Source organism: Meles meles, chromosome 21 (assembly GCF_922984935.1).
Source record: "Meles meles chromosome 21, mMelMel3.1 paternal haplotype, whole genome shotgun sequence".
Classification (NCBI taxonomy): domain Eukaryota; kingdom Metazoa; phylum Chordata; class Mammalia; order Carnivora; family Mustelidae; genus Meles; species Meles meles.
The window spans coordinates 33,935,699-33,961,192 of NC_060086.1; the positions used below are offsets into that span (position 1 = coordinate 33,935,699).

The window sequence follows — 25,494 nt, forward strand, 5'->3', positions numbered from 1 at the left end:
AGTTTCATCTGATTAGAGGGAAAAAGAGAGAAAAATAAGGATGGGGAAATGAGCTTTTCATAAAACTAACACTTCATTTGATTTATGAACTGTATTTTATTTTGAGTATTTATTCCCTACATGTCTGGTGTTAAAATGCCCATACCGCTTATGAAATGATGGTGATAGTATTTTTAGTTATTTTCACCATAATTTCCTTTCTTGGCAAAATTGAAAGTTAGGACACTATGTTGATCCCCCCATTCTTCAATTTCTTTACAATTTTTAATCATCTTTGAAACCAAAAGTGGGGTGAACCAAAGGCAAGATAATTCCTGAAGTGCCCTCAAGCTCCAAAATTCTAGGAGATAAACTTTTCTTGCCACGTGGTTTGAACCGCATAAACGCATATGGGGAGTGATTCAGCACCATGGACAGATCTCCAAACGGGAGCCCCTCTTGGGGAATAAAGGGCTGGATTTAATACAATGCAGGCTCTGCTTTGAACATGGCAGTCTTCCTGTGAGCACACAACTCCAGGCCTAATACCTAAATTAATGAGTTTAAGTCTCCATTTAATGAAATATTCAGATTATGATTACACTTAGTTTCATTAACTGCATTCTCAGAATAATGTGATGGGGTTTCCTTTTCAACTTGTAATTAACTTTATTGAGAATTCTTATTGGGGCTTCCTAAAACCTTATTATAAATTATTTTAATATATGTATTATGGTATTAAACTATATTGCTTCATTTCATATCAGCTGTTTTTTTTTTTTAAGATTTTATTTATCTATTTGACAGAGAGAGATCACAAGTAGGCAGAGAGGCAGGCAGAGAGAGAGGAGGAAGCAAGCTCCCTGCTAAGCAGAGAGCCTGATGCAGGACTCAATCCCAGGACCCTGAGATCATGACCCGAGCCAAAGGCAGAGGCTTCAAAGGCTTAACTCATTGAGCTACCCAGGCACCCCTGTTATTTTTTTTTTTTAAAGAAGAAAAAAATTCAACACTGATCCTGAAGAACAGCAAGCTGACTGAACTGAAAGGAAGACCCTGAAAAGAATCTATACTCAACTCCTGACAGGTAATCCTGAAGTTTTGGTCTTCCCACATCAGATAGGGGCATTTTTTAATTTTCCTACTAAAAGCAGTGTGACCCTAACCATACAAAATCCCCTTCTCCCTTTATACAGTTTGTATAAAACTAACCAGACCTGCAAGAAAGACCTATATTCTTTTTTTTATCAGATTTATTTATTTATGTTGGAGAGAGAGAGAGAAAGAGCAGGGGAAGAGGGAGAGGGAGAGAGGGAGAATCTTCAAGCAGACTCCCCACACTGAGCATGGAGCCTGTCATGGGGCTCGATCCCAGGACCCTGAGATCATGACCTGAACCAAAAGCAAGAGTCAGCAATTCAACTGACTGAGCTGCCCAGGCACCCAGAAATACCTATATTCTAATCCTGATAGATCTCCCCTCAACCAAAGGTGAGGAAAATCAGCACATGGCATTTTTCTGCTTTCTTTCACTATGATTCTTGGAAAGTTGTTAGGGTGTATTTCTCGTTCAGAATGAAATATCAATTTCTCAAAAGAAATGTCCTAATCTCTTCCCTCTCCTTTGGCCCCGGGTGTTTCGAGGAGGTCTCCTGCATCCTGTCATAACATCCTGACCTTACTCCCATCATGCTTCTTTGCAATTACCTATTTATTCCACTGTACCATGAACTCCAGAAGGATAGTTCCCATCCTTGTAACTCCAATTCCTAGTACACTACCCGGCTCATGGCAGGATTTTAGTAAGTATCAGTTAAATATTGACTGACTTGATGGAAATTTTAATGACAACGAATCAGATGAATTGGCTAAAATCTGAGTCCTCCAAAACAGAAATAGTGACTTTATCTCAACTGGTCCATTTTCAAAGATTAGTATAGTCTAATACAGTGATGCTTAGCAGAAATCAATAAATGAGGACAAGAAAGAGAAGAGATTTAACTGGAGCATCACCCATGTAGGTCTTTGGGGAGGGCACAGGAAAGGTCAGGAATACAGTACAAAGCCTAAAGCCACAGAGAGGTAGTGGGTTCATGTTTGCACCCATGTACAGGATCTGAACTCCTTACTGAATATGTCTGTGGCCTAAGGCAGGTTTCTTAAACTCTCTTAGCCACAGTCTTCTCATCTATAACATGTGGGTGCAATACTTATTTCTGTTTTATTTTTTACTTCTTTTATATCCACACTAAGTGTCAAAAACATAGTAGGCATGTTGCATCATTTAATCCTGATATATAAATAGAAATGCTCCTCCAAAGAAACTGTGTCCAAGAATAGAAGCCTATTCCTTGGTATGGAAGGAAGAGAACTTGGCATCTTTTAAGCTAAACAGGACACTGTGGTGGGCACCTAGGCTTTCTTTACAAATAGTCCCACAGCTGCTTTGAAGCACTCTAGAAAAACAATGCAAATCTAATTAGGCAATGCCCTGTGGCCAGCATTAGTAGCAATTTTTGAAAATAGTCCAGGAGGCAGCTTACAGAAAGTGATAGGTTTGGTTTGTTGTTGTTGTTGTTGTTGTTGTTGTTGTTGTTTTCTTTTAAGAGTTGTTTCTCTGTTGCTTACACACACACATACACTTACCCTCACACACACACACACACACACACACACACACACACACACCCTCATGCATACACGATCTCATTTTTCTGGGTGGAAACACAAGACATGTTTGAGACCATACAGATTCCTATGGGTCTGTTCTGCCACTGTAAATAAAATATTAAAATCAATAGCCCAACAGTCCAAAAGCTCGTGTGGTTCAACAGGAATAGCAGAAAAACATAAGACAGGAACAAATGTCTAAGAATGGGACAGCTGCTCCATTGGAGCCATTTCCTTGGGAAGAAACTGACAGATTCCTCAGTTCTCATTTGCCTCAAAAACATTAGTAGTAACAAACACACACATCCACACACACACACGCACGCAGATTGTGTTATCAACTGACACACAGAGTGAAAACATTTTCACTTTGAAATATCAACTTCACGATGAATTCGTGCTGGTGTGTATCGCTGTCCCTTCTTCATAGGCCACATTAGCACTAATGTTCACTCGTTCCACAAATAATATTGGGAACGACCAACATTTACATGTTACCAGCCATTACGCTAAGTTCATTATATGTGTTAATGCATTTCATCTTCCTAACGATCTCGTATTTTGCTCCTTTTATAGTCTGGGACACAGAGGTTCAAACAATTAATTTAATTTTTCCAAGATTACATAGCGAATAGAGGACAAAGCAGATAGCCCATTCGGTTACCCCTGAGACCGGCCACGCCCATATCCCCCACTCCCTCGTTGCACTATCACAAATATCACACTATCACAAAGTCATAGTCAAAGGCTTCCTTAGCAGGCACCATCCCCATGTCAGAGACTCATCTGTGACACAGAATACATCAAGAAAAACCCAGAACTCTGGATCTAGAGCCACACAAAATTGACTCAAGCCATTGCACTTGTTTTTAGCTACAAATGTGTTTAGCTACTCCACTTACAGAGCCAACTCCTAACTCTTATTAACTCTATTTTCTGACCCAGGTGCCGAAGCCATAATCACCATAGATCTTCAGATGGTGCCTTCTGAGCCTGCCTCACTGTGGAAAAGAATGTTCACATTTCAGAAACAAGAGTGTTGGTAGCCGAGGCTGGGTTGAAAAGAGTTAAAGCCTCGCAGGAGTTGGAATGCGCCGGGTTCCCTCAAAATTCAAAATCCCAAGGGTCCTGCTAACAGGTTCCACTGGGCTTCTTAAGGGGCTTAGGCTTGGGGTTCATCCATTCATGCATGTTTTCTTTTAACAAATGTCTACTGAGCCCTGTATCATCTCACTGAAGATACAGGGGTGAATAAAACAGACATGCTTGAGGTGCCTGGGTGGCTCAGTGGGTTAAGCCTCTGCCTTCGGCTCAGATCATGATCCCAGGGTCCTGGGATGGAGCCCCTCTTCGGGCTCTCTGCTTGGCGGAGAGCCTGCTTCCCCCTCTCTGTCTGCCTCTCTGCCTACTTGTGATCTCTGTCAAATAAATAGATAAAATCTTTAAAAAAAAAACAAAAAAAGACATGCTCCCCTCAACGGAGCTTCAAACAGCAATCTCCACCCCATTTCTCAGGCCTGGCCTTCTTGCAGAACCCACCCCACCATAGTAATGAGAGGGGCCAAGATAATCTCCATTGCATCCCAGTGATCAAACCAAAGTCAGACATTTGATCCAGGGGGGGGGCCAAGTCACTGGCTGGTGAGAAACTATTCATTTTCTCTCTCTAAATAATATGAATTAAAGACACAGTGATGACGTGCATTAAAGACAAAAGACCGTGATGCTTTATTACTCACTCCACCAATTGAAATCCCAAAGGTGGCCCTGATTCCTACCCTTCCTGAGCCTGGATATTCACCAGAAGATATCCCCCTGGATATCCAACATATTTCAGGCTATGTACTCAGAGGGACTTGCGTATAAATCCTACTTTCTCTGTCTATTAACTAGGACACTGCAGACAAGTTCTTTCATTTTAAATTTTATTGTGGACATTTTCAAATATACACAAGGACAGGATGAACCCCTCTAGATCAGGTCACCCAACTACAATAATATTTTCCTTCTCCTGTTTCATCTGCCATCCCCCACAATGTTATATTTTCCTGGTGATTTTTTTTTAAAGATTTTATTTATTTATTTGACAGAGAGAGATCACAAGTAGGCAGAGAGACAGGCAGAGAGAGAGGGGGAAGCAGGCTCCCTGCTGAGCAAGCAGAGAGCCCAATGCGGGGCTTGATCCCAGGACTCTGGGATCATGACCCCAGCTGAAGGCAGTGGCCCAACCCACTGAGCCACCCAGGCGCCCTTTCCTGGTGATTCTTAAAGTAAATCTCAGCCATCGCGTTAGGTGAGCTCCTCCCTTTCCATAAATCTCCGTTTTCTCTAAGAAAAAACAGGAATTGCAATACCCCTTCCGTGGGCTTTGTCATTCATTGGACGGAAACGGATAGGGCTGCTGCTGTGAGCCAGCCCGGTTCCCACAGCATGTGGGGCCGCTATGACAGTACAAAGTGTTTGTTCTCGTGGAGTTTATGCTATAGGCATAAATAACGAGGAAGACAATTCCAGAGGGAACAAAAGTTACGAAGAAAATAATGGGGAGATGGGGAACAGTAGGTGACTTGGGGGCCAAAGGGAGACAAGGAAGTCCTCTCCAATGACGCTTTGGGGGTAAAACATAAAAACGTGGAGCCCTGGGAGCTGGGACACTCAGGGTCTGCCTGGCCCTGTTCCAATCCCAACTCCATCACTGAGTAGCTGGACGCACCATGCATAAGCCATTTAACCTCTCTGAGCCTCAGTTTCCTCACCTTTATGAGGTCAAAACAACAGTACCAACCCAATAAGGTTTTTAAGATTCCATGCGTTTGGGGTTTAGAGCACTGTCTATATAAGTTACTGTTAATATTTCGCTATCTTACATATATGGGACTCTTACACACCTGCCCTGAATAGGAAAGTCCCCTGATTTTCTAAAGATGGTTGGGAATACCCGGGCCAGTGCCTCCAGAAGTCAAGGATGCGACATCCGGGTACCTTGGTAAATACGGACAAATGAATGGAAATCCATTTGGCCCTAGACATGAGCTGTGCGGCATCTTCAGAAGCTAACCCGTGAATCTGCCTTGCACCTAGTTCTTTGTAAACGCACTTGGGAATGGTCCTGGGGGAGTTAGGGGGAGCGGTGAGGCTGGAAGGGGAGCCTGGTCTTTCTGGTGGATTCTCTATCCTGAAACATCAAGTTAGCGTATCTCCTCAGTTCAGGGTGAGAGCCCTCCTGCCCCTTGTGCTGCTAAATAAATAGGGGGAGCATCCATCGAATTCCAAAGAAGAGCTGCATATTTGGGTGCAGTGGGAGGGTGCTCTGTCCCACGAGACTATGTGAGAGCGCAGTCAGTATATCGAACGGGTTCTATTCCAGCAGTGACCAGGTGAATAGTTTTATGTGGCTGTTTTTATAGACACTGGGAGACACTTTTTTTTTGGGGGGGGGGGGGAGACACTTTTTATACTACGGCAATAAAGGCTTTGTAATTGCTGCTGACTTATTTTTAGGGTTGTTTTCAGTCTTCACCACATCGTTAAACAATACTGCCAACCAAAATTCTACTATCGAGTCTGCTGGACTAAATACAATGCAGTATTCTGGAGTGGATCCTGGAACCGAAAACGGAGGTACGTGAAGGAACATTGCGAAATGCAAACATTATCCACACAGCATAGCTAAAAATAACATACTAATGTTGATTTCTTTGTTTCGACAGGTGTACACAGCCATGTAAGATGTTCGCATCAGGTGGGGAGTATACAGAACTCTGGGTGTGATCTTTGCAACCTCTCTGTAAATATGAAATTATTCCAAAACTGGAACAGCCTTTTAAAAAAAAAAAAAAGTGTGCTATTGACACAAATGAGTTGAGAGACGTTGATCCGGGCTCTCTCCTTGTAGCCATGGCCCTCACTCCCATCGCCCATTCTTAAGACGAAAGGGAGCCTATATTTACCCCGCACTCCCGGAAAGGATGGGGAGTGTCACTGGCAGGCTGCGAGGCTGGGGTGGGGGAGACGGCAGCACGTTCATAGCTCTTGAGGACAAAATGTGCCTTCAAAAGCAAACTATAATTATACAGAAGCTGAAGAGCGTTTGCGAAAAAATCACTATCTCATCTGAATCTACATCCTGTTCATCAAAGAGGTCGAGGCCCTTTTGATTATCAGACTAAATATTTTTAGGCAATACCACTGAATGCCTGGAAAGAACATGAACGGCATCAGCTGAAGAAAAAATCCGTCTTCAGATAAAAAGGCAAGTCTTGCCTATCACAGGAAAAATCAACCCTAGGAAATTTGTAAAGGAAAATTGGCAAAATTGCCCCACATGGAAGCTTTCTGCCCCCTTCCATGTGGCTCTACCTTAGTCCTGCCCCACTCCCTTCCTTCTAATTATCCACTGACTTTTCATTCTCTTAGCATTGGACCAAAGCATAATGGGAAGACCAGAAAGGGGTCTAGCATTAGTATTAGGATGAAGAAAGAGAAATGGATGACCCATCCATTTGGGTCACTGAATAGAGACAAAAGTGACATTCAAGTTTGGGCTATCGAATTCCTGGTCAAATATGGTCACTTGAATGTTTAATGAAGAATGCCCCAACAATGGCACGATGGGCTCCTTTTTGGTATATCACAAATTTTTTGTCATTGTAAATCTTCATCGTTTCCACAATGTCCAGAAAAGGTTTTTATATTTGATAGATGCATTCTAACTCTGGCACCAAGAACTCTCAGTTGGACTAGATTAATTCTCTTCTGGTTCTCTGTGGGTCAAAATGGACTGTGGCAGCTGCATGGCTTCTTGAACCCCTGATAACTGATCAACACCAGTCATTGAGGCCTATCCTCTCAGTGAACTCCCCAAATCATTCCTTCTCCTGAACATGTAAATTTTCTCTGTGTCTATAATATATAAATAGCTCCTGTGAATCAATAAAAAGACAAAATCATTCCAAGGAAGCCTATCATTATTACCAAGTACTGAATTATTCACAAAAAGTGAACTGATTGATGTAAATCCGTGGAAGGGCTATATGCTTCTTATTTTCCAGATGTGCCCAAGAATTCTAGGAAATAAGGACTGGATCAACCCAGCGGCAATATATGAAATTAACATCTTGCTAATGCAAGAGTGCAATGTTGGCATACACCTGGAACTCTCTTCTGTAGTCTCCCAGGAATGCTCTGGTATAGTTCTACCCAGTAGACTATTACAAGACACATTTCTCCTAATGAGTATAAATATCAGTGATGACTGATAGACACGGACTAAAAGCAAGAATCGTAAATAAATCCAGTTAGTCTGTCACAAGAGACTGCTGAATTACTCGGTGCCTGGACACCCATCTCTGAGAAGTAATTTGTTTTCAGTACAACTTCAAACAAAAGTCCCTTATTGAAACAAGATTCATTAATGTCCCTTGCCCTTTTGCCTGATGCCATGATGAAATGCGGGTGACTTCAATGGGTTTGTTATTACAATTGAGTGCTGGTTCAAAAATCATCGTAAAGATTGAAACGTCACATGAGAAACGTGTTGACCGTCACCTGGAGCAGCCAGGAACTCAACACCATTTCAACTTTGTCTCCTCCATGACGGCATTTGCTCACCTGCCGTGGCTGGAACCCACATACATCTAGCTTCAACTGATTTCCCAGGGACACCTTTAAGAGAATGTCCTCATTTCCATCAAAGCCAGACTTGGGCTCCGCAACTGCCGTGTCATACAGTTGGTGCAATTAACTGTAACTTTCAGGGCTGTGAGATTCAGTCATAAAACTTCCAACTGCTGATGCGTTTTGCTCCAAAATGTGGCTATTTCTCCTGCCATTCTACGACCGGGTTCATAAATACATAATGTCGAATTATTTAATACAATGATACCTCAGAAATTCTATTCAGTAGCCCATTGGCAAACTGTGTAAACGTTGACTTTTCAAATATACTGCAACATTTCTCCGAGACTGTGAAAAATTATCACCAGGCAGAATCAGAGACTTCGCATCACCTGTATCAAATACCACAGATTCATTCCTCTACCCATCGAGCATAAAAATTCGTAGCCAAACAGTCCAAAACGATGATTCAGCAAATAAAACCCCAATGCAACTCTGGTGGCGGAGTTTCAGCCAAAGCAACCGAGACTCTAACCTGCGCGACGTGTTTAAGAATCTCCAGCCACAACTAAATGGGTCTTTTACATTGTCTGGCTTTTGTTACTTTAAACCAAGCCCTCCACGCTACTTTAATGTGGGAGTTACTTGAAAACATAATTGCTAGGAATAAACACGGGAGTACACTATTGTCAAAAACTGAACAATCTTGCTTCCCCCCCCCATTAGTCAGTACATCAGTTCCATAACATCGTATGTCATATAAAAAGACCTTTGAAAGGAAAGAAAAATTAAGGGAGCATACGGAGACCCCCCAAGAATTTCTACTGAAACACAATAGCAAATGTAGCTTTTTTTTTTTCCCCAGCAGAAAAATGGAAGGGAATTTGCTACAGTTGAATCACACGTGCCCACCCCAAACCAACATAACCGCAACTGAATGCGGCACACACAAACATGCGCACACACACACAGGGTAGTTGGTGATGTATTTCTGCCAAACTCTCTCTGGATGAAAAGGAGATCAAATTCTACTGAACTACTATCTGTTCAGTGAAAACAGTATGAAATGTAAAGGTCATCTCAAGAAATAGACAAATAAGCAAATGGGCCCTGTCTCACCAATTTCCCCCATCAAGAGGAACCACTAAAACGGCTAACAGATTACCTATCTCGGATGAACCAATGAAGCCACCCATTGGTAAACAAGGTGCCCAACCATGATGAACCAACCAAGACCGCCATTCGTTAACAGGAGAACCAACCGTAAGAAACTAACCAAGGGGTTCGCTCTTTAACAGAGATACAAACCAAGTGAAATCTGACAATACCAAACAGGGCTTCATCCCGGACAGATGAAATCAAACTTCTAGCTAGTCAGCAGACAGAAAAGCTCTTCGTGAACCCAAACACAGACCACGAAATCTAGACACACGACCCCTGCATGGGTCACCAAGCGGGGCTGGGAACGGACCGCACGACTATACTTACGAAGATTATTTATGGGGGTTCTGGTATCCATGTTTTCATAATGCTGGACATGAACCACAATGTTGAGGTCCCTCTCCATGTGGTCAGTGTTGCAGTGGCCCTGGGGCCTCATGACATCTGCAAGGGCCCTGAAAGAAGAAAGAATTTAAATCTGTTCATTCCAAACACAATGATTGGCACCTGCTGTGCTCGGGGCCCTGGACTTAGGAAGACAAGGCCTCGACTCCACGGAGCTACCATTCTAGTTAGGGGAGGGAGGGAGGAAAAGACGTGAGGAAGTAAAAAAGAGCACTGCAATTAGAGGTTACATAAGGATTTTGTGCACAACAGTCCACACGCTCCTCACAACAGCTACGAGAAAGCAGCATCAACCATCTCAAAGAGTTCTTGAGAGGATCCAATGAAGAATCTATGTAATATGCTGTGCCCCATAAACTTAGTCCCCCCCATAGCTCATGCTAGATCCTACACATCATGTACAATGATGGTCCACTATTAGCAACAAATAACATTCCTGGAGTACTTACCATAAGCTGACCCCATCCTAATGGCGTTACGTGCCTTAATTCAACTAAGTATCATATGAACACCTTCTGAGGTTTATTACTCCTTCTCCACAGATGAGCAAAGAAAGGCTCAGAGAGGTGAATTAACCTGCTAAAGGTCACACAGCCAGTTGTCCAGGGCTGAACCACAGCCGAGGCACAGCTCTGTACACTGCATGCATTGGGTTTCCAGCAGCTAGGACGGATTTGGTGTGACACAGCCCCACCCCGCCTTGGTGCCCCTCTCAGTCAGGAGCTGGGATGGAGGGGAAAGCATACGACCTGAGTCACCAGCTGTGTCTTCGGCCCTTCCCATTTATCATCCTGTTTAATCTCCTGGATGCTCATCCAAGGGTTGATATATTTCACTATTAACCGACAAGTAAGACAACAAGGTGAGAGGTCTTAAGGGGCCGCGTGGGGTTCCCAGGGCCACTGTAACAATACACCACACACTACATGTCTTCGAACCACAGAAATTATGGTCTCATGCTTCTGGGGCCAGAAACCCAAAATCAAGATGTCGGCAGGGCCACACCCCTTCGGAAACCTGTAGGGGACTCCTCCCTTTGATTCCTCCTGGCTTCTGCCCGTTGCCGGAATTCTCCATCTTCCCCTGGTATGTGTCCCACGTTCTCTCTCAAGGACACCAGTCATATTGGGTTAGCGGCCCACCCTGCTCCAGGGTACCTCATCTTAAATCATGACATCCGCAACAATCCCATGTCTAAATCATGTCATGTTCCCAGGACCACAAGATCAGGACCTTATAAAAGACTTTTTTTAAGGGGTGATGGGGGAGGGAGGGGGCTGGCACCCAATTCAACCAGAACAGTGACCTTCACAATTAGACATAAACTTAGCCAAGCCGCTCAGTGCTCACACATGGAACAGGACAGAGACAGGTGTCAACAGGCATCTCTCCTAAGGTCAGACCTCACCAACACATTGACTTCTCTTTACCTGCTCTCCATCATGTCTTTATTTAGGTGTGATCACCCTTGAATGGTACAGACTGTTGCAGGTATAAAATTGCACAGGTGTGAATAATGACATGAGCATTGTTTTTGCCATAAACCTCATGTTGCTTTCTCTTTGCACAACATGGGGGCTAGCCATATGGAGAAATGTAACTTCCTTCATGCCGTGGTTTCAGGGTGGGGTGGCAGAGAATCAGCTCTGCCTATCTACTTCCCTGGTTAGGGGCATCTCGATGGTCAGCACCATCCCTGCCTCTGTACACAGTACTCATCCAGGCCTCCTCTCGGGGGTCCACTCCCACAAGCCATAGCGCCATGTTTTCGGACCCATCCCGACGCTCTTCACCTACCAGAACCCTCCAAGTCCACATCAGGGGAGACAGAGAAGCAAGGTGAGCTCTTTGAGTGAGGCCCACACATAACCACCTCTGAACACAACAGGGCCAGGCTGCCTGCTGAAATTTACCCCCCCTAGAGCCCCGACTCTCAGATAGTGGTCCGCCAACCAGGAGCAACATCCCCGCCCCGGCACGTGCTAAAATGCAAATTTCCAGATCCACCCAGACCCACTGACTCTGAAACTCCGGAGGCAGGCAGGGCCCAGCCACCTGTGTTTTCTGCTGCACATTCAAGTCTGAGACTCTTTTAGGGTAGCAGAGACCCCGAGCTTGGCAGAGTCGTCGCTCACAGGGTGATGAGACGATGGAGAACCACAGCTGGTGAGAAGTGTCAGATGTGAGATACGGGGAACACAGCAAGATTCCCACATGAATTAGAGGGAAAGATTGAGTCCTCCAAGAGACAAGAGAATAGCAACTGTCTCATTCATTCATTCATTCCTTCAAGGAACTGACATGTCTTGCCCACTCTGTGCCAGGAACTATTCAAGACTCTGGGCATATAGCAATATGCAAGGTGGAGAAGACCACTGCCGGCCTGGAGCTTATATTCTAGGGGACAGGATAGGAGTATGCATGTTAAATAAATCAACAAGAACTGCGAAAATTTAAAAAAAAACAAAAGTGTAACAGGATCAAGAGATACCCGTACATAGCAGCATTATTCCCAACAGCCCAAGAGTGGAAACCAACCCAAATAAAGGAATGAATGGATGGACCAAAAAAAAAAAAAAAAAAAAAAAAAACAGGTGATATGGGATAGAGCACGATTCAGCCATGAAAAGCAATGAAGTATTGACGCCTAGTACAACGTGAATGGAACCTGGAAACCTGATCCTCAGTAAAGAAGCCAGACCCAGAAAGCCACAGAGCGGATGATTCTATTTATATGAAATGTTCAGAATAGGCAAATCCATAGAGATAGAAAGTAGATGAGTGGTGATGGCAGGGTCTGGAGAGAGGGAGGACTAGGGACTGGCTGCTGCATTCATGTATACAGACTTTCGATAATGAATAGGTTCTGGGATCTCAGAGTGGTGTTGGTTGTTCAACTTTGTGACTATGCCAAAAAAAAAAAAAAATCACTGAATTGTACACTTTTAAAAAATTCTAAATAAAGAGAGGAGAGATAAGGTGGTCAGGAAAAGCTTTCCTGAGGAGGAGACATTTGAGTTGAGTCTTGAATGGTGAGGAATTGGTCCCATAAAGATGGAAAGAACTTTCCTGGCAGAGGGAACAGCAAGTGCAAAGGCCCTGAGGCAGGAAAGAGATTGAATATTTGAGGTACCTGAAAGAAAACCAATGAGGCTGGAAGATGGCCAATAAAGAAGGGGCAAAAGGAGGGGCATTTAAGGTGAGGCTTCTCCTACCCATTCTATGAAGCAAAAAGCTGCTCAGGTTAACCCAGCTCATCAGTGCAGGGACCAAGATACAAACCTGAGTGTCCCTGCCACTGGAGTTCAGCCTCCTTCCCTGCTCTGTGCTGTAAGCAGCATCTGAAACGCAACAGGGCTACAGGAAAGGAATGTCTGAGGCAAAGGGTCCATGCCCTCTAACCCTAATTTGCCTTTTTCCCTTCTAAACAGGTTCTTCGTCATGAGCTTCAAGGAATATCTGAGCCCCGCTGGAATTGAATGAAAATTTTGTGCATTTCTCTTGAACAGGAAGCCATAGCTTTCCCCAGATTCTCTAAGGAGTTTCCCCATGCAAGAATTCCAAAATATTCAGGCTTTCAAGAAGGTAGCAAAGTAAGTTATTGGGACAAATGACCACAAACTTGGTCAGCACTGCTTTCTACAGATCCCTTGGGCTTCTCCTGAGTCTGGAAATTCTTGAAAATCCAGCCCAGAAGCCAAGGCTGCTTTTCTCCCAAGGCAGCCCCTCGCAGAGTGCGCAATGGAAATGAGGGTTCCTAAAAGGCCTCCATATCCTGGAAAAGCAGTCTGCAAGGTATGGTCCACTCATTTCAGGGACCACATAAAATGATCCAGCATCAGGAAAGGAAATCCGAGAACTTCTGTGTGTGGTCTTTAGGGGTTCAAGTAAGAAATCAATGTCGTGTGTATGGATGCTGGAGCCCTCCCTTGAATTGCCCACATCAGATAGTGAGAATCGGGAACCTCAGACCCAGGAGGGCGGCTGTCAGCACCATCATTAGGGTTCATCTGCTACCTCCAGCTCTGAGCACCGTGAAAGGGACTATGCAGCTAAATTACCTATCTACTTGCAAGTAGGCTAACCATCATCAAGCAGGTGTGTGGCTTAAAAGTGGCACCCCCAAAATCCGCAGCCTGAAGATCCCATTAGCAGAGCAAACCCAAGAATACAACAGAGTTGACTCTCCCCCGCTCTGCCACAGCTAGCTTGTCGCAAGGTTAAACATGAGGACTGTCTCTTCAGATCAAAGCAAAGTCAGCCCAGAACAATCCAAAGTCTCATGAGAATGATTCAAAACATGAATTGCTTATTAATGGTCAGCCTTTGAGAAACCAACTGATGATTGCATGACATCATCACTCTTTGCAACCAATTTTGAGATCAGATTTATTGCACCTTCAGCTCTGTTTGAAATTTCCGTTTTCATATATGCTTTATAACGCACCTCGTAACTGTTGGCAGGTAGGAGCACAAACTTATTAGTAAAACCAATGGGCATATATTAGGGGACGTACTTAAAAACATGTTATCACTCATGTCCAAAAAACTTAGTAAATAAGACAAGGGAAAGAACCAACCATGTGCTTTAAGCCAAAGAAATTCCCCGGGATTTGTCATCTATCTGTGGCAAATAGTTTGGGTGCTTCTCAGGCAAAGTGCATTCATGCTACCTAGGGGTCTTATTAAAATGTAGACTGGTGGGCGGGGCTGGGGGAATACCTGGGTGGCTCAGTCAGTTAAGCATCTGCCTTCAGCTTGGGTCATGATTCCGGGGTCTTGCAAGTCTGAGGCAGGGCTTGAGACCTTTCTGCTCAAGCACCCAGGTAATGAAAATGCTGCTGTTTCACAGGTCACACTCTGAGTAACAAGATCCTAAAAGTACTATGACGGTCAACGTTAAGTGTCACCTTGACAGAGCCACGAGATGCCCAAATATTTGGTCAAAAATCATTCTGGATGTGTCTAAGAATGTGCTTTTGGATGAGATGAACATTTACAAGAGACTGAGTAAAGCAGATCATCCGCCAGCATGTGGGTGGGCCTTGTCTAATCAGTTGAAGGCCTGCATAAGACAGAAGGCTGACCCTCCCCTGAGTAAAAGGGAATTTTCCTGCTGGAGAGCCTTCAAACTGAGATGTCCATCCTGCAGATTTCAGATTTCTAAGGCCAAGTCCACATAATGTATCTCTTCCTTGATATCTCTTCACCAAGTTCAGAACAAGTATGTTGAAACATTGCCATTTTTGAAGTCAGATGATTCCCTGTTTTCGCATAGCTCTCAAAAGAGGGCTGGGTATGCCACAGATACTCAGTAAATACCTACTACACGAATATGTGAAAGAGTGAATGAATAAAAGAAGAGATCCTTTCTTATCGAAACTAGGAGGTCAGAAAGCAGAACTCATCGGTGCCAGCTACCGTCCTGGGCGCTGAGGATACAACAGCAGAAGAGACTCTGGTGTCCCCACATTCCTTCCTGTGGACAGTAATGCAAGGAGACAGATCATAAACTAGCAAACCAGTAAATGAGTAAGTTAATTTTGGGCTATAATGTGAAATGAAGCCAGTAACACCAAGCGATGGGCTGGAGGGGCAGAGGCGGTGGAAACTGAGCCTCGGTGGTCAGGGACGGGTTTCTCAGAGAAGGTAACCCTTGAGCTAAGACCTGAAGAGTAAGAGCCAGCATGTTAGGTCTGACAGAGGAGAATTTCAGCCAAGCCAACACAACAGCTCCAAGGTAGTAGCACGCTTGGTATATTTGAGGAACAAAAGAGAAGGCTGCGTCCCTTTACTTTCCAATTACAGTGAGTAAATAAAAGCCCCCAGCATTTCCAAGCAGAGCTCAGAGTCCCAGCATCTTGCTTCAAAGCTTCCAGGAGTCCCAAGGTCTGAACTGTGTTCTGACATTTAAACACTTGAATAGGATTCCGGAGCATTTCCTCTCGTATCAGAAGCAGCTTTTATTTTTCAAGAATGCAAGGATAATGGGTGGGAGGTAACTTTCTGAGTGGCGGTTGCACAGGTGTGGATGAGGTTCCTCCAACTGCACTTCAACTCCAAATGTGTGCATTTCATGGTGTACATTGTGCCCCAATGAAGATGACTTCTAAAATGCAAGGACTCGGGCACCTGGGTAGCCAACTCCTGATGTCAGCTCAGGTTATGATCTCAGGGTCATGCGATTGAGCCCCCCATGTCAGGCTCCATCCTGTGTGGCGTCTGCTTAAAAGTCTCTCTCTTTTCCTCTGCCCTCTCCCTGCACGCTGTCTCTAAAATAAATAAATAAATAAATAAAATAAAATGCAGGACTCGGTGCCCAAAGAGAAGCAATTGTACCCTGCAAGGAAAAAGAGTTGAAAGAGACTTTTCCATGGTCGACAGGATACCCATGCAAGGGCTTCTCTAACCTGGGGAGCCAGTCGAAGCCATAGGATACCCACAGACGGGCGGCGAGAGGGGGGAGCTGGAAGAAGAGAGAAAAGGCAAGAGAAGGAAGGACCTTTATCACTTGATGCTATTTCTTCGCAAGGGACTCCAACTCTTCTGAAGCGTGTTTGAAAAACACACAGGACACTGGGCTGCATAATTTGCCACTTGGATTTCTGATTCTCTTTGAAGGTGGGCAAAATAATGACATGTGTTCCCTACTGGCTTCAAGGGTACAGAGCTTCAAACATGCGTCCGGGCCCCAAGCTCATTTCTCATCAATGCCTTCTCCAAGAGGGCTGGCCCTGCCAGGGGCAGATGCAGAGAACATTCTAGGGCTTGATCTTATGGTGGCTCCTTGAACCAGTCCCACTGCATGTGTTGCCATTTGCCAGCATCAAGCACTTCTTTGTGATCTGAGACGGCAGGTGTCCTGCTCGTGTCCGCTCCAAGGCACAGCAGCCTAGTGGTCAGAGACCTGTGCTCTGGCCTCGTGCTATCTGGGTTTGAAGTCTGACTCCTCCACTCCCCTGGGGCTTGGTTATCCTCATGGAAAGCCATCTGTGCCTCTTAGAAGGCGGACTTAGTGGTAAGGCTTGCCTCAACTGGGGAAGGAAATTACGTGAGAAGGGACACACGAGCTCACCGCTGAGGGTTCTGCAATGTCACCGAGGCCAGCACTTTGCAAGGCATTTAATGTGGTCATCCGTGGGTCTTCTCTCTTATTCTGAACTCCTGCTAAGCCTAGAGGACTTGGGACACCTGACCCATGTCACACAGCTAAAAAGAGGTAGCAGAGCAAGGGCGAGGTGCTGAGTTCCAGACTATAGCATTTACTTCTTCAGCAGAAATGGGATAGAAAATTCTAGCAGTAAGAGTTAGTGACCATAGCAGTGACCATAGGAGGTCCTGGATTAAGAGCTTCCTAAGCCCGGTCTCAGCAAAACCTTGCAGAAGCCTATGACATAGGGATCCTCATGATCTCATCTTACAGACAAGAATCTAAACCTCAGAGAGGTGAAGGGGCACCTGGGTGGCTCAGTGGGTTAAAGCCTCTGCTTTCGGCTCAGGTCATGATCCCAGAGTCCTCAGATCGAGCCCTACATCAGGCTCTCTGCTCAGCTTCCCCTGTCCCCCTCCTGCCTCTCTGCCTACTTGTGATCTCTCTGTCAAATAAATAAATAAAATCTTAAAAAAAAAAAAAAAACTCAGAGAGGTGAAGTCACGTTCCCAAGGTCACACAGCTATTAAGTGGCCAAGCTGGACTGAATCTCAGGCCATCTGACTTGAGCCCCGGCTGCTAAGGCTGGCCTGACAGCGTCTCCATGGACTGCAAGTAACAGCGCTGAGTGAACTGGGTGGGGGGTGGAGACCCAGGGGAACTTGCAAGGTTCCTCAAGAGGGAAGTTGCCACTCAGCAGCCACCATCGGTTTCCATGGGAAAAATTCAGGTCCAGTGTTGTGGGACCTGCCAATTTCTCCAGAGACATCAGAAATCTGGATGTCTGTGTGATAACGCCAAGCTTTTAAAGGTTGGCAATTGGTTTTAAGTTGGTTTTAAAACACAATATATAATAGAGACTAAAGAAATTTCACAGCCAGATGAGTGAGCCTTGACTGGATCCTCGTTTGAAAGCCCAAGTTCTGGAAGACATTTTTTGGCATGACTGGGAACGTTTTAGTAGGATCAGCCATCTGATCATACGGTGGAAACTCCGTCCTTTCTCTTGGGTGTGCTACTGAAGTTGTGGTGTGTGGGAGAATGTCCCTGTTCTTAGGGGATCCACGCTGAATTATTCAGGGATGAAATGTCATGTCTGCAACCGATTTTCGAAAGCTGCAGCCAAAAAAAAACAAAGGAAAAAGATTGAGAGAGAGAGAGAGGACAAGAGGAAGAAAGGAAGAGAGAAAATAAAAATATGGAGAGTACTATAAAGCGAATATGACAAAATACTAACGGTTGTCCCATCTAGATTAGTAGTTCGCGACGGGGGAGTGATTCTACCCCTTGATAACATGTGGCTACGGCTAAGGCTGTGTGTGTGTGTGTGTGTGTGTGTGTGTGTTTTACTGTCACAGCTGGGTTGTGGGGTGGGTACTACTGGCACCTAGTGGGTAGATCCCAAGGAGGTTGGCAAACACCCTTCACTGCCCAGGACAGCCCCCCCAGCACTAAGCATGAGCCGGCCCCAAATGGTGGTGGTGCTGGGGGTAAGAAACCTCACAGGTTATTCTGGAGTTCTTTCTTATTATTCTTTCAAGTTTATTTTTGTTTTTTGGTTTGTTTGTTTGTTTTTGCATGTTTAAAATGTTTCACAGTAAAAAAAAAAAGAAACTTAAAAATAAAAATAGGAATGCATCAGTAGAAATAAAATGCAGATCAAACAAAATTTGTCTGTGGGGTTTGGTAACCATAGCCGGCCAACTTTTGCAGTCCCTGCTTCCAGTAAATAGTGGCTGGATGTCACGCTGCTGTCGCTGGTGAATGAGTGTCTGTGGAGTTCTTACACCAGCGTGAGCAAGACCCCCACAGCTCCTGGAACTACTGACTTTCTCCTGCTTTCAGGCCCATTCAGCCCAGAAGGAGGCGGGTCACATGGCCAGGACTCTGAGCCTGAAAACTAACATCACCAAGGCCTCTTCTGGGATCACATGAGTGCAAGGGGTCACGAGAACAGTTGGTGACAGGAGGACAGCCAGGGGCTGTAAGTCTTTGAAGCGTCAGGCAAAAGGAGAACAAACCCCTCATCTCCCTAACCTTCCCGGCCCAAGACAAAATAAATTAAGGGGCTGCAGAAAAGACATTGGATTCACCTGGAAGCCACCTTAGACCCTCTCTGAGGTCAAGTTCAGGGGTGCCGGCCCCACCCAATTCACCCCTTAGCCACTGCAGGCAACAGCTAATGAGCCCCAGCTGGGGCCCGGACTCCAAATGATTCAACACAGCCACTGGGCAAGACGCATCTGGAGGGTCCTGGGGGTGGGGGGCAGTCCCCACACCACAACTACACAGAAAGCCCTATACATGCAGACAACACACAACGGAAAGCGATTCAGAGAGTCAGAGTGGATTAATTCCTCCCTCCCCAACCGTGTGGGATAGTCCCAAACTCAAGAACAGTGTTTGTGAAGGCAGAGGGCACTTTTTACAAGCCATTCAGGGAGGCTGTTCAATGCGGATCTCTAGGGCTCATCCCAGACCTACAGTGATCTGCAGTCCCTCCTGGACAGAACAGGAGAATATGCATTTTGCATTTTTTAGGAAGCACCCCCCCCTCCCCTGCCCCAAATGCTCAGGGAAACTGAAAACACAGCTGAAACCAGGGGTTTCGGGATTGCAGTTTCCCCGTGTGACCTTGGGCCAGCTACCCAAACTGGATATTCTCACCTATAAATGCGAATTAACAGCACCCTGTCTCACAGCTGTGAGCACTAAATGAGAGATTTACACACACACACACGCACTCACGCATGCACGTACATGCACACGTACTCGTGTGCGTGCACGTGCGCACACACACGCACACACCCTAGTACGGTGCCTGGCAAACGTTAGTTCCTTTTCCTTACTAGTGATCCGCCCCGCGCTGGAAAGCCTAGAGAGCTTTGCAGAAGTACACAGGCTTCCCGCAGCCCTGAAGATTCTGATCTAAATTATCCAGGGTGGGGCCCCTAGCAACAGGATTTTTTTTAAAAAAAGCATTCCAGGTGGATCCGAAGCCAGGGTTGAAAATTATACCCTGGAAACTGCCAATAAAAATCAACTATTCCTGGGGGCACCTGGGGGGCTCCGGAGGTGGAGCCTCCAACTCTTAATCTCAGCTCAGGTGTTGATCTCAGGGTGGAGAGGTCAAGCCCCAGGGTGGGCTCCACCATGGGGGGGGGGGGGCGGAGGGAATCAATTGTTCTTTCTTAGAGAATGCACTTCCAGCGCATTCTGGAATTCCCAAAATGTGTACAGAGGAGAAGCCAAGTGGAGGCTGGTACCAGAGGGCTGGGTGCCCCCGGATTCCGCCCCCAAGCAGCCCTTTCCGGGTACCTGCAGAAGAAAGTGGCTGCAACCAGCTAGGCTGGGTGATTCTTTTTCTCCTGACAGAGTTGCAAGGGGGCAGGACAGGGAGCTGAGTCCCTGCTGGGCCCTCAGGTCTGCCTAGGAGCGCCGTCTCCGCAGGCATATCCAGATCAAAGAGGGCCTGAAGCCAGCATCACCTTCCCCCCCAAGACGTCCAAAGGGAGCCGCCCACCCTTAGCCCAGCTCCCACCTTCTCACCTCCCTTCTCCCGCCCTTCCTACCCTCCCCCACCCAAACACCCAGGAGGGCTCCTTTAGGCGCTGGTTTGCAAGAAAAAGGCTCAGTGGATATTTCGGCAGAAGAATCAACCCGAATCTGCAAGGCAGCCTACCTATCCCTGGGTGACTCTCTCCCTACCAAGGCGACACCCGCCGCCTGCCGCAGTCCTCCTGCCTCGGCGCTCCTCCCTCACCTTAACACAGACCCCTGGAAGCTATAGGGATTGGCGGGGACTGCGGGGACGCGAAGCACCAGCCGCTGGGGCTGGTGACGGGGCATCTTCGGGGTTGCAGGAGGTGGGCGGGGCCAGCGTGTTACTCTTACTTGGTCAGTTTCTTGAATACCCTCAGAGCTGACTTTGTGCCTCAAGACCCCGACATCCATCCACGCCTCTCTGCTGACAAACCAAGACCAACTTCTTCACCTCTTCCCCCAAATCCCTCCTCACTCGGTGGGGGGGGGGGGGGGGGGGGGAGAAAGTCATCGGATACTCCGCGTATAAATAGAAAATAATTACTGGTGAGGTGGTAATGTTCCTTCGCCTATTTTTGGTGGGTCTCTTTGTTCAGATTTTTTAGGCAAGCGCACGGATTGCGTGCATCCACACGCGCACGCATTGGGCCCCCGCCGGAGGTGTGGGGAGGGTGTGTGTCTGCGTGTAGTGGGGCGACACACGGCGACCCCGTTGCCCACAGTCGGAAAGAAGACCGAGCTTGCGCCCAACCATCCAGCGGCTCGAAGACTGCCTGTCGCTCTTCGACCCCGCCCGCCCAGACCTCACGCCAACCCCGGCCTCTGTCGGGTCTGGGGGCTGCGTCCTCGTGCCTGTGTCCTCCGCCTCCAAAGTTACTGGGTTGTGCGAATCAATTTAGACACTTTTAAAAAAAGCAAAAGGCAAATAGCTCCATTAATCCCCAAATGCCTTCTCCCATCTGCTGCGACTTGCTCGCGCTGGGACTTGCATAATGAATAAGGCAACAGGGAAAGTTGACGAATCAGGGTGTTGGGGGGCGGTGGGGGGTGGGGGGTGAGCAGGGCTCCCGCCCTTGGAGTTCACGCCAACCCCGCCAAGGGGCTCAGCGCGCAGCTGAGGCCACGGCCCCCAGCAGGGAGAGGTGGTGACGGGGGGAAAGGGGCGAGGGTTTTGGGACGGGGGAGGCAACCGAGGTCCCAATTCCAGGGACCTGGCAGCTCAGGGAGAGCGAGGCGGCCGCTCCAGGGAAGGCTTTTGTTCTCGCCCTCCCCTCTCTTTCCACCTCCCTCGCCTCTTTTTCGCGAGCCGTACGAGTTGCAGGCGGCACACACTCCTTCCCTCCCTTCCTCCCTCCCTCCCTCACACACGCGCGCGCGGGCTCACACACGCCCCCCTTCCCTTTCGGGCTCGCCTGCCCTGTTTACCTAGAGGCTGGGATGTGGAATCCGAGCCGAGGACCCCTCCCCAAAACCCAAGACTTCGGGGCCGCGGGCTCCCGGGCTGTGTGTCTCCGGTCCGCTTCAATCCGAGGCGGGAGGGGGCGGCGTGAGGGTGGAGGGGGCAGAGACCCCCGACACACACACATTACACACGCTCAAATCCACACCTGTGCGGAGCCCAGCGCCCCCTCTCCGCGCTCCCAGCCGAAGTTGGCTTTCCCAGGCGACCTCCCCCAGGCGAGACGCGGTTGGGGGCGGGGTGGGGGGGGGAGCGCCATTGCCCGGGGAAAGGTGGAGAGGGAAGAGCGGGGAAAGCGGCGCCCGGAGGGGAGGCGGAGGGGGGAGGCAGCCCACCTGGACATGTGCTCCCTTTGGGGCCGGTGCGCTTTCTCCAGCCCCAGCTTGGTGAAGATGCCTACGAGCACCATGACGGCCACCACCCCGCAGATGATGTAAACGATCAGGTTGGTCTTGTCCTTGGTGGGGTCGTGCAGGGGGTCGTCCTTGCGCGCGGGGGGCTTGCCGGTGTTGAGCCAGAGCGGAGTGTCGTAGTTGGTGCAGGTGCTCTGGTTTAATCGCCGCTTCTTAAACGTGCAGCAGAACCGGAAGCCACAAGTCCCGCAGCAGAAGATGAAGTCGCCCGAGCTGCAGTTGAACGGCGGGTCCCACTGGCCCATGACATCGAAGTAGCCCCTGCAGAAGTCCGGCGTGGGCGCCCGGGTGGGGGGCGCGTCCGAGACCCCCGCGCCCTCACCGGCCTCTCCGGAGGCGCCCCCGGAGCGGTTGCCCCCCGCCAGCACTACCACGCCGCCCAGCTGCGCCAGCTGCCCGTGCCCCGCTCGCTCCTGCGCCCGGCACACGCGGGCGCACAGCTCGGTGAGGAAGCAGCCGAGGAGCAGCCGGAGGACGCGGCGCATCGTGTCTCCCAGCCCGGGCTCGGCCGCTCGGCCGCCGCTGGAGCCGCTGCAGCCGCCTCTCGAGGCGCGGCCGAAGCTGCCGAGGCTGCTGCCGGGGGCTGCGAGCCGCCGCGGGCCGCACATGCAGGGAGCGGCGCGGGGCGCTCGGTGGTCGGCGGCCACTGCGCTCTGCTCAGCCCGCGTTCGCCTCCAGCGCGCCGCGCGCCGAGGGGCCGGCCGGGGAGGAGCGCGCCTGGCCGGGCGGGGGGGAGGATGAGCGGGGGCAAGCGCGGGGTGCAGGTCCGGCCGGCTACGGGGAGAGGCGGGGGCCGGAGAGCAGGGGAGAGTCGGTCTGTTCGCGCTTCTCCTCCGCCGGCGGCTTCGGACCAGCCGCCCCGCGCCCGATCTCAGGATCCCTCTCACCTCCCCAGCTCGCCAAGTGCGCTGGAGAGAGCGAAGCAACACTTGTGGAATGAAGGGAGGGCAGGAGGGAAGGGGGAGGAGGAGGAGGGCGGGCAGAGGAGGGAAGGGGGGGTGGAACGGGCGCGAGCTCGAGAGGGGCGGGGGCGCGGAAGAGGTGACTCGGGCGGGCGGGCGCGAGTTGGGGGGCGTGCAGAGCTGAGCTAGGCTGGCGGGCGAGGAGGAGGGAGCTTCTTCGGCAGCCGCCGGGGCTGGAGGCACCGCTCGGGTTTCCCGGCAGGTGGAGGACCGCTGCGGGACCTCCCGCGCCCTCTCTGGGCGGGAGGCGCGGCTCAGACCTGTTCTGGGCGCAGAGGCGGCTCCGCCCGTGGCTTTTTCAGGCGTGCGTGCGCAGGAGCTGCGGCTCGAATCTGCCCTCCAGGGAAGGGGTGACTCGGAGGGGATAAGGACAGACTAAGTGGCTTCCACTCCGAGGCAGACGAGGACACAGTCTGATCAGGCTCGCCCTTTCCAGGTGCACCGGGCTACCTCACCCTTTCCCCGACTGCACCCTCCAAGCCAGGCGTGCCTCCCGGATGGTTCAACTCCCTGGGACAAGCCGAGGACCAAGGCTGAACTGGGAAGGCGGGGTGGCAAGCCACTGGGCCCGGGGTAAGCACCCCCGGGAGGGGGCCCCGGGACGCACTATAGTCGAGGAAGCCCGGGGGGGGTGGGGTAGGGGGGAGTCAGCAGATAAGGCCGAGGCAGTCGCACGTCCCGCGTCCCGGATGCCTTTCCTTGGGACTCTCCCAGGTCCCTGGACCTGCCACTTTCTGTCCCTCAACGACCTCGCAGCGTTCCCTGCGTTCCACAGGAGGGCACACCGCGGCGCCGCCTCTGCGCGCCCAGATCTGGTGCAGCGCAAGGCCTGGGCACCCGGCCTCAGCCACCCTCCTGTACCTGGACCCCGCGCGTGGGTCTCCGGAGCCGGCTGGCCCCTGTGCTCACCGAGCCCGCCCCCCCCCCCCCACGACATCCTCACCCGTGCTGCAGAGTCCGGCCTCGCGCCCTCAGCTTCCAGCCTCCGGTCGCCTGTCAGGAATTTCCAAATCTGCCTTCTCCACTCAGCCGTTTCCAGTCATCCTCCGTCCCTCTCCCCTTTCTCCCACTTCTTCCCTCCGCTTGAATTTGACTCCAGTAGCCCCCAAAACGGGATTTGCACCAAAGCTGCTACACCGAATTTAGATCTCCACACGCCCCTGCGTTTTGTTTTTAATTGCATTAACTAAGTATACACTTTGCAGTCGGCTAGGCGATTTGCAGGGAAAGGATGTCTCCATCACCCTCCCCTCCCATTAGGCTGCAGTCAGGGGCTTCTCCCGGCATTTTCAAAGCCCCCAAAATTTGGGCCACAAATAAAATGACACACTGGGTCCCCTTCATTGAAAAGGCATGGGGGCTGGGTATTGGACTCCACCGCAAGTTTTCTCAGAAGGAGAGGGAGTTTCGCTAAAGGTGCCTTCTTTGAACAATGTCACCTAGTGTCTTCCCCAAGACTCGGAAACAATGTTTGCTCCTGTCGTTTCCTGTTCCAGCAAAAGCCCCAGGCCAGCCCTGATGGAGCATGTCTGGAGTGTACCAGCCCCAGAAGATTTGTTGAATTACGGGCTGTGTTTTGTCCCCAGCCCACCTGGACAAGGTATGAGATTGTTTAGTCTAAATTCATCAGCTCCATGGTAATGGGATCCCAGAATAGGAGAGTGTGGTGTGTCTGTCGACCCACACCCACCACCACTGTGTGAGTCTCTACAAACACAAGCACTGGTGTGTGAGAGCTAATGATAGCTGACATTTATTCAGTGCCTGCGACAAGCCCACTAAGCTTGTCTTTTCTAAAATCACCTCCTCACAGATGCTTAGAACAGTGCCTAGCTTCTAGCAGACAATCTGGGAATGTTCGCTAAAACATTTGAGGGACTGATCTCATTTAACTCTATCTGCTAGGTAATAGAACCAGGCCCACACAACAGAGGGAGAGACTGAGGCCCAAAGCAATTAAGCAGGTTCTCCCAGAGAAGTCCCTCGGTTGGCTTTTGACCTGAGAAATGTGACTCCTGGGTCTGTGTTCCAACCACTGCAGGTATTGCCTTCCTAAAATAGGCCTCCAGACTCCCTATGCACCTGACGCTGTAAGTTTGGTTTCTGTCTGTCCCCCACACTGAAATGGTAAGGTCC

At 49.0% G+C, this 25,494-nt stretch overlaps 1 protein-coding gene and 1 long non-coding RNA gene across 3 annotated transcripts in view; one reads left to right on the forward strand and one right to left on the reverse strand.

Annotated features, from left to right (window-relative positions):
• SHISA9 (shisa family member 9) overlaps positions 1-23,326 on the reverse strand; it is a 273,480-nt gene extending 250,154 nt beyond the window's left edge. Inside the window, exons 1-2 of one of the 2 annotated variants that reach the window (XM_045992497.1) lie at positions 22,319-23,326; positions 9,754-9,881 (exon numbers count right to left, since the gene is read on the reverse strand). In XM_045992497.1, the coding sequence (XP_045848453.1) occupies positions 9,754-9,881; positions 22,319-23,004 (814 nt within the window). In that variant the 5' untranslated portion in view covers positions 23,005-23,326. The remainder of the gene's footprint in view (positions 1-9,753; positions 9,882-22,318) is intronic. The other variant, XM_045992498.1, reaches the window with a different exon arrangement.
• Positions 22,711-24,952, forward strand: LOC123933398. Its single transcript, XR_006816594.1, has 3 exons — positions 22,711-22,840; positions 23,795-23,931; positions 24,855-24,952. It is a non-coding gene; the product is annotated as an uncharacterized LOC123933398 (long non-coding RNA).
• Positions 24,953-25,494: the final 542 nt, after the last annotated feature.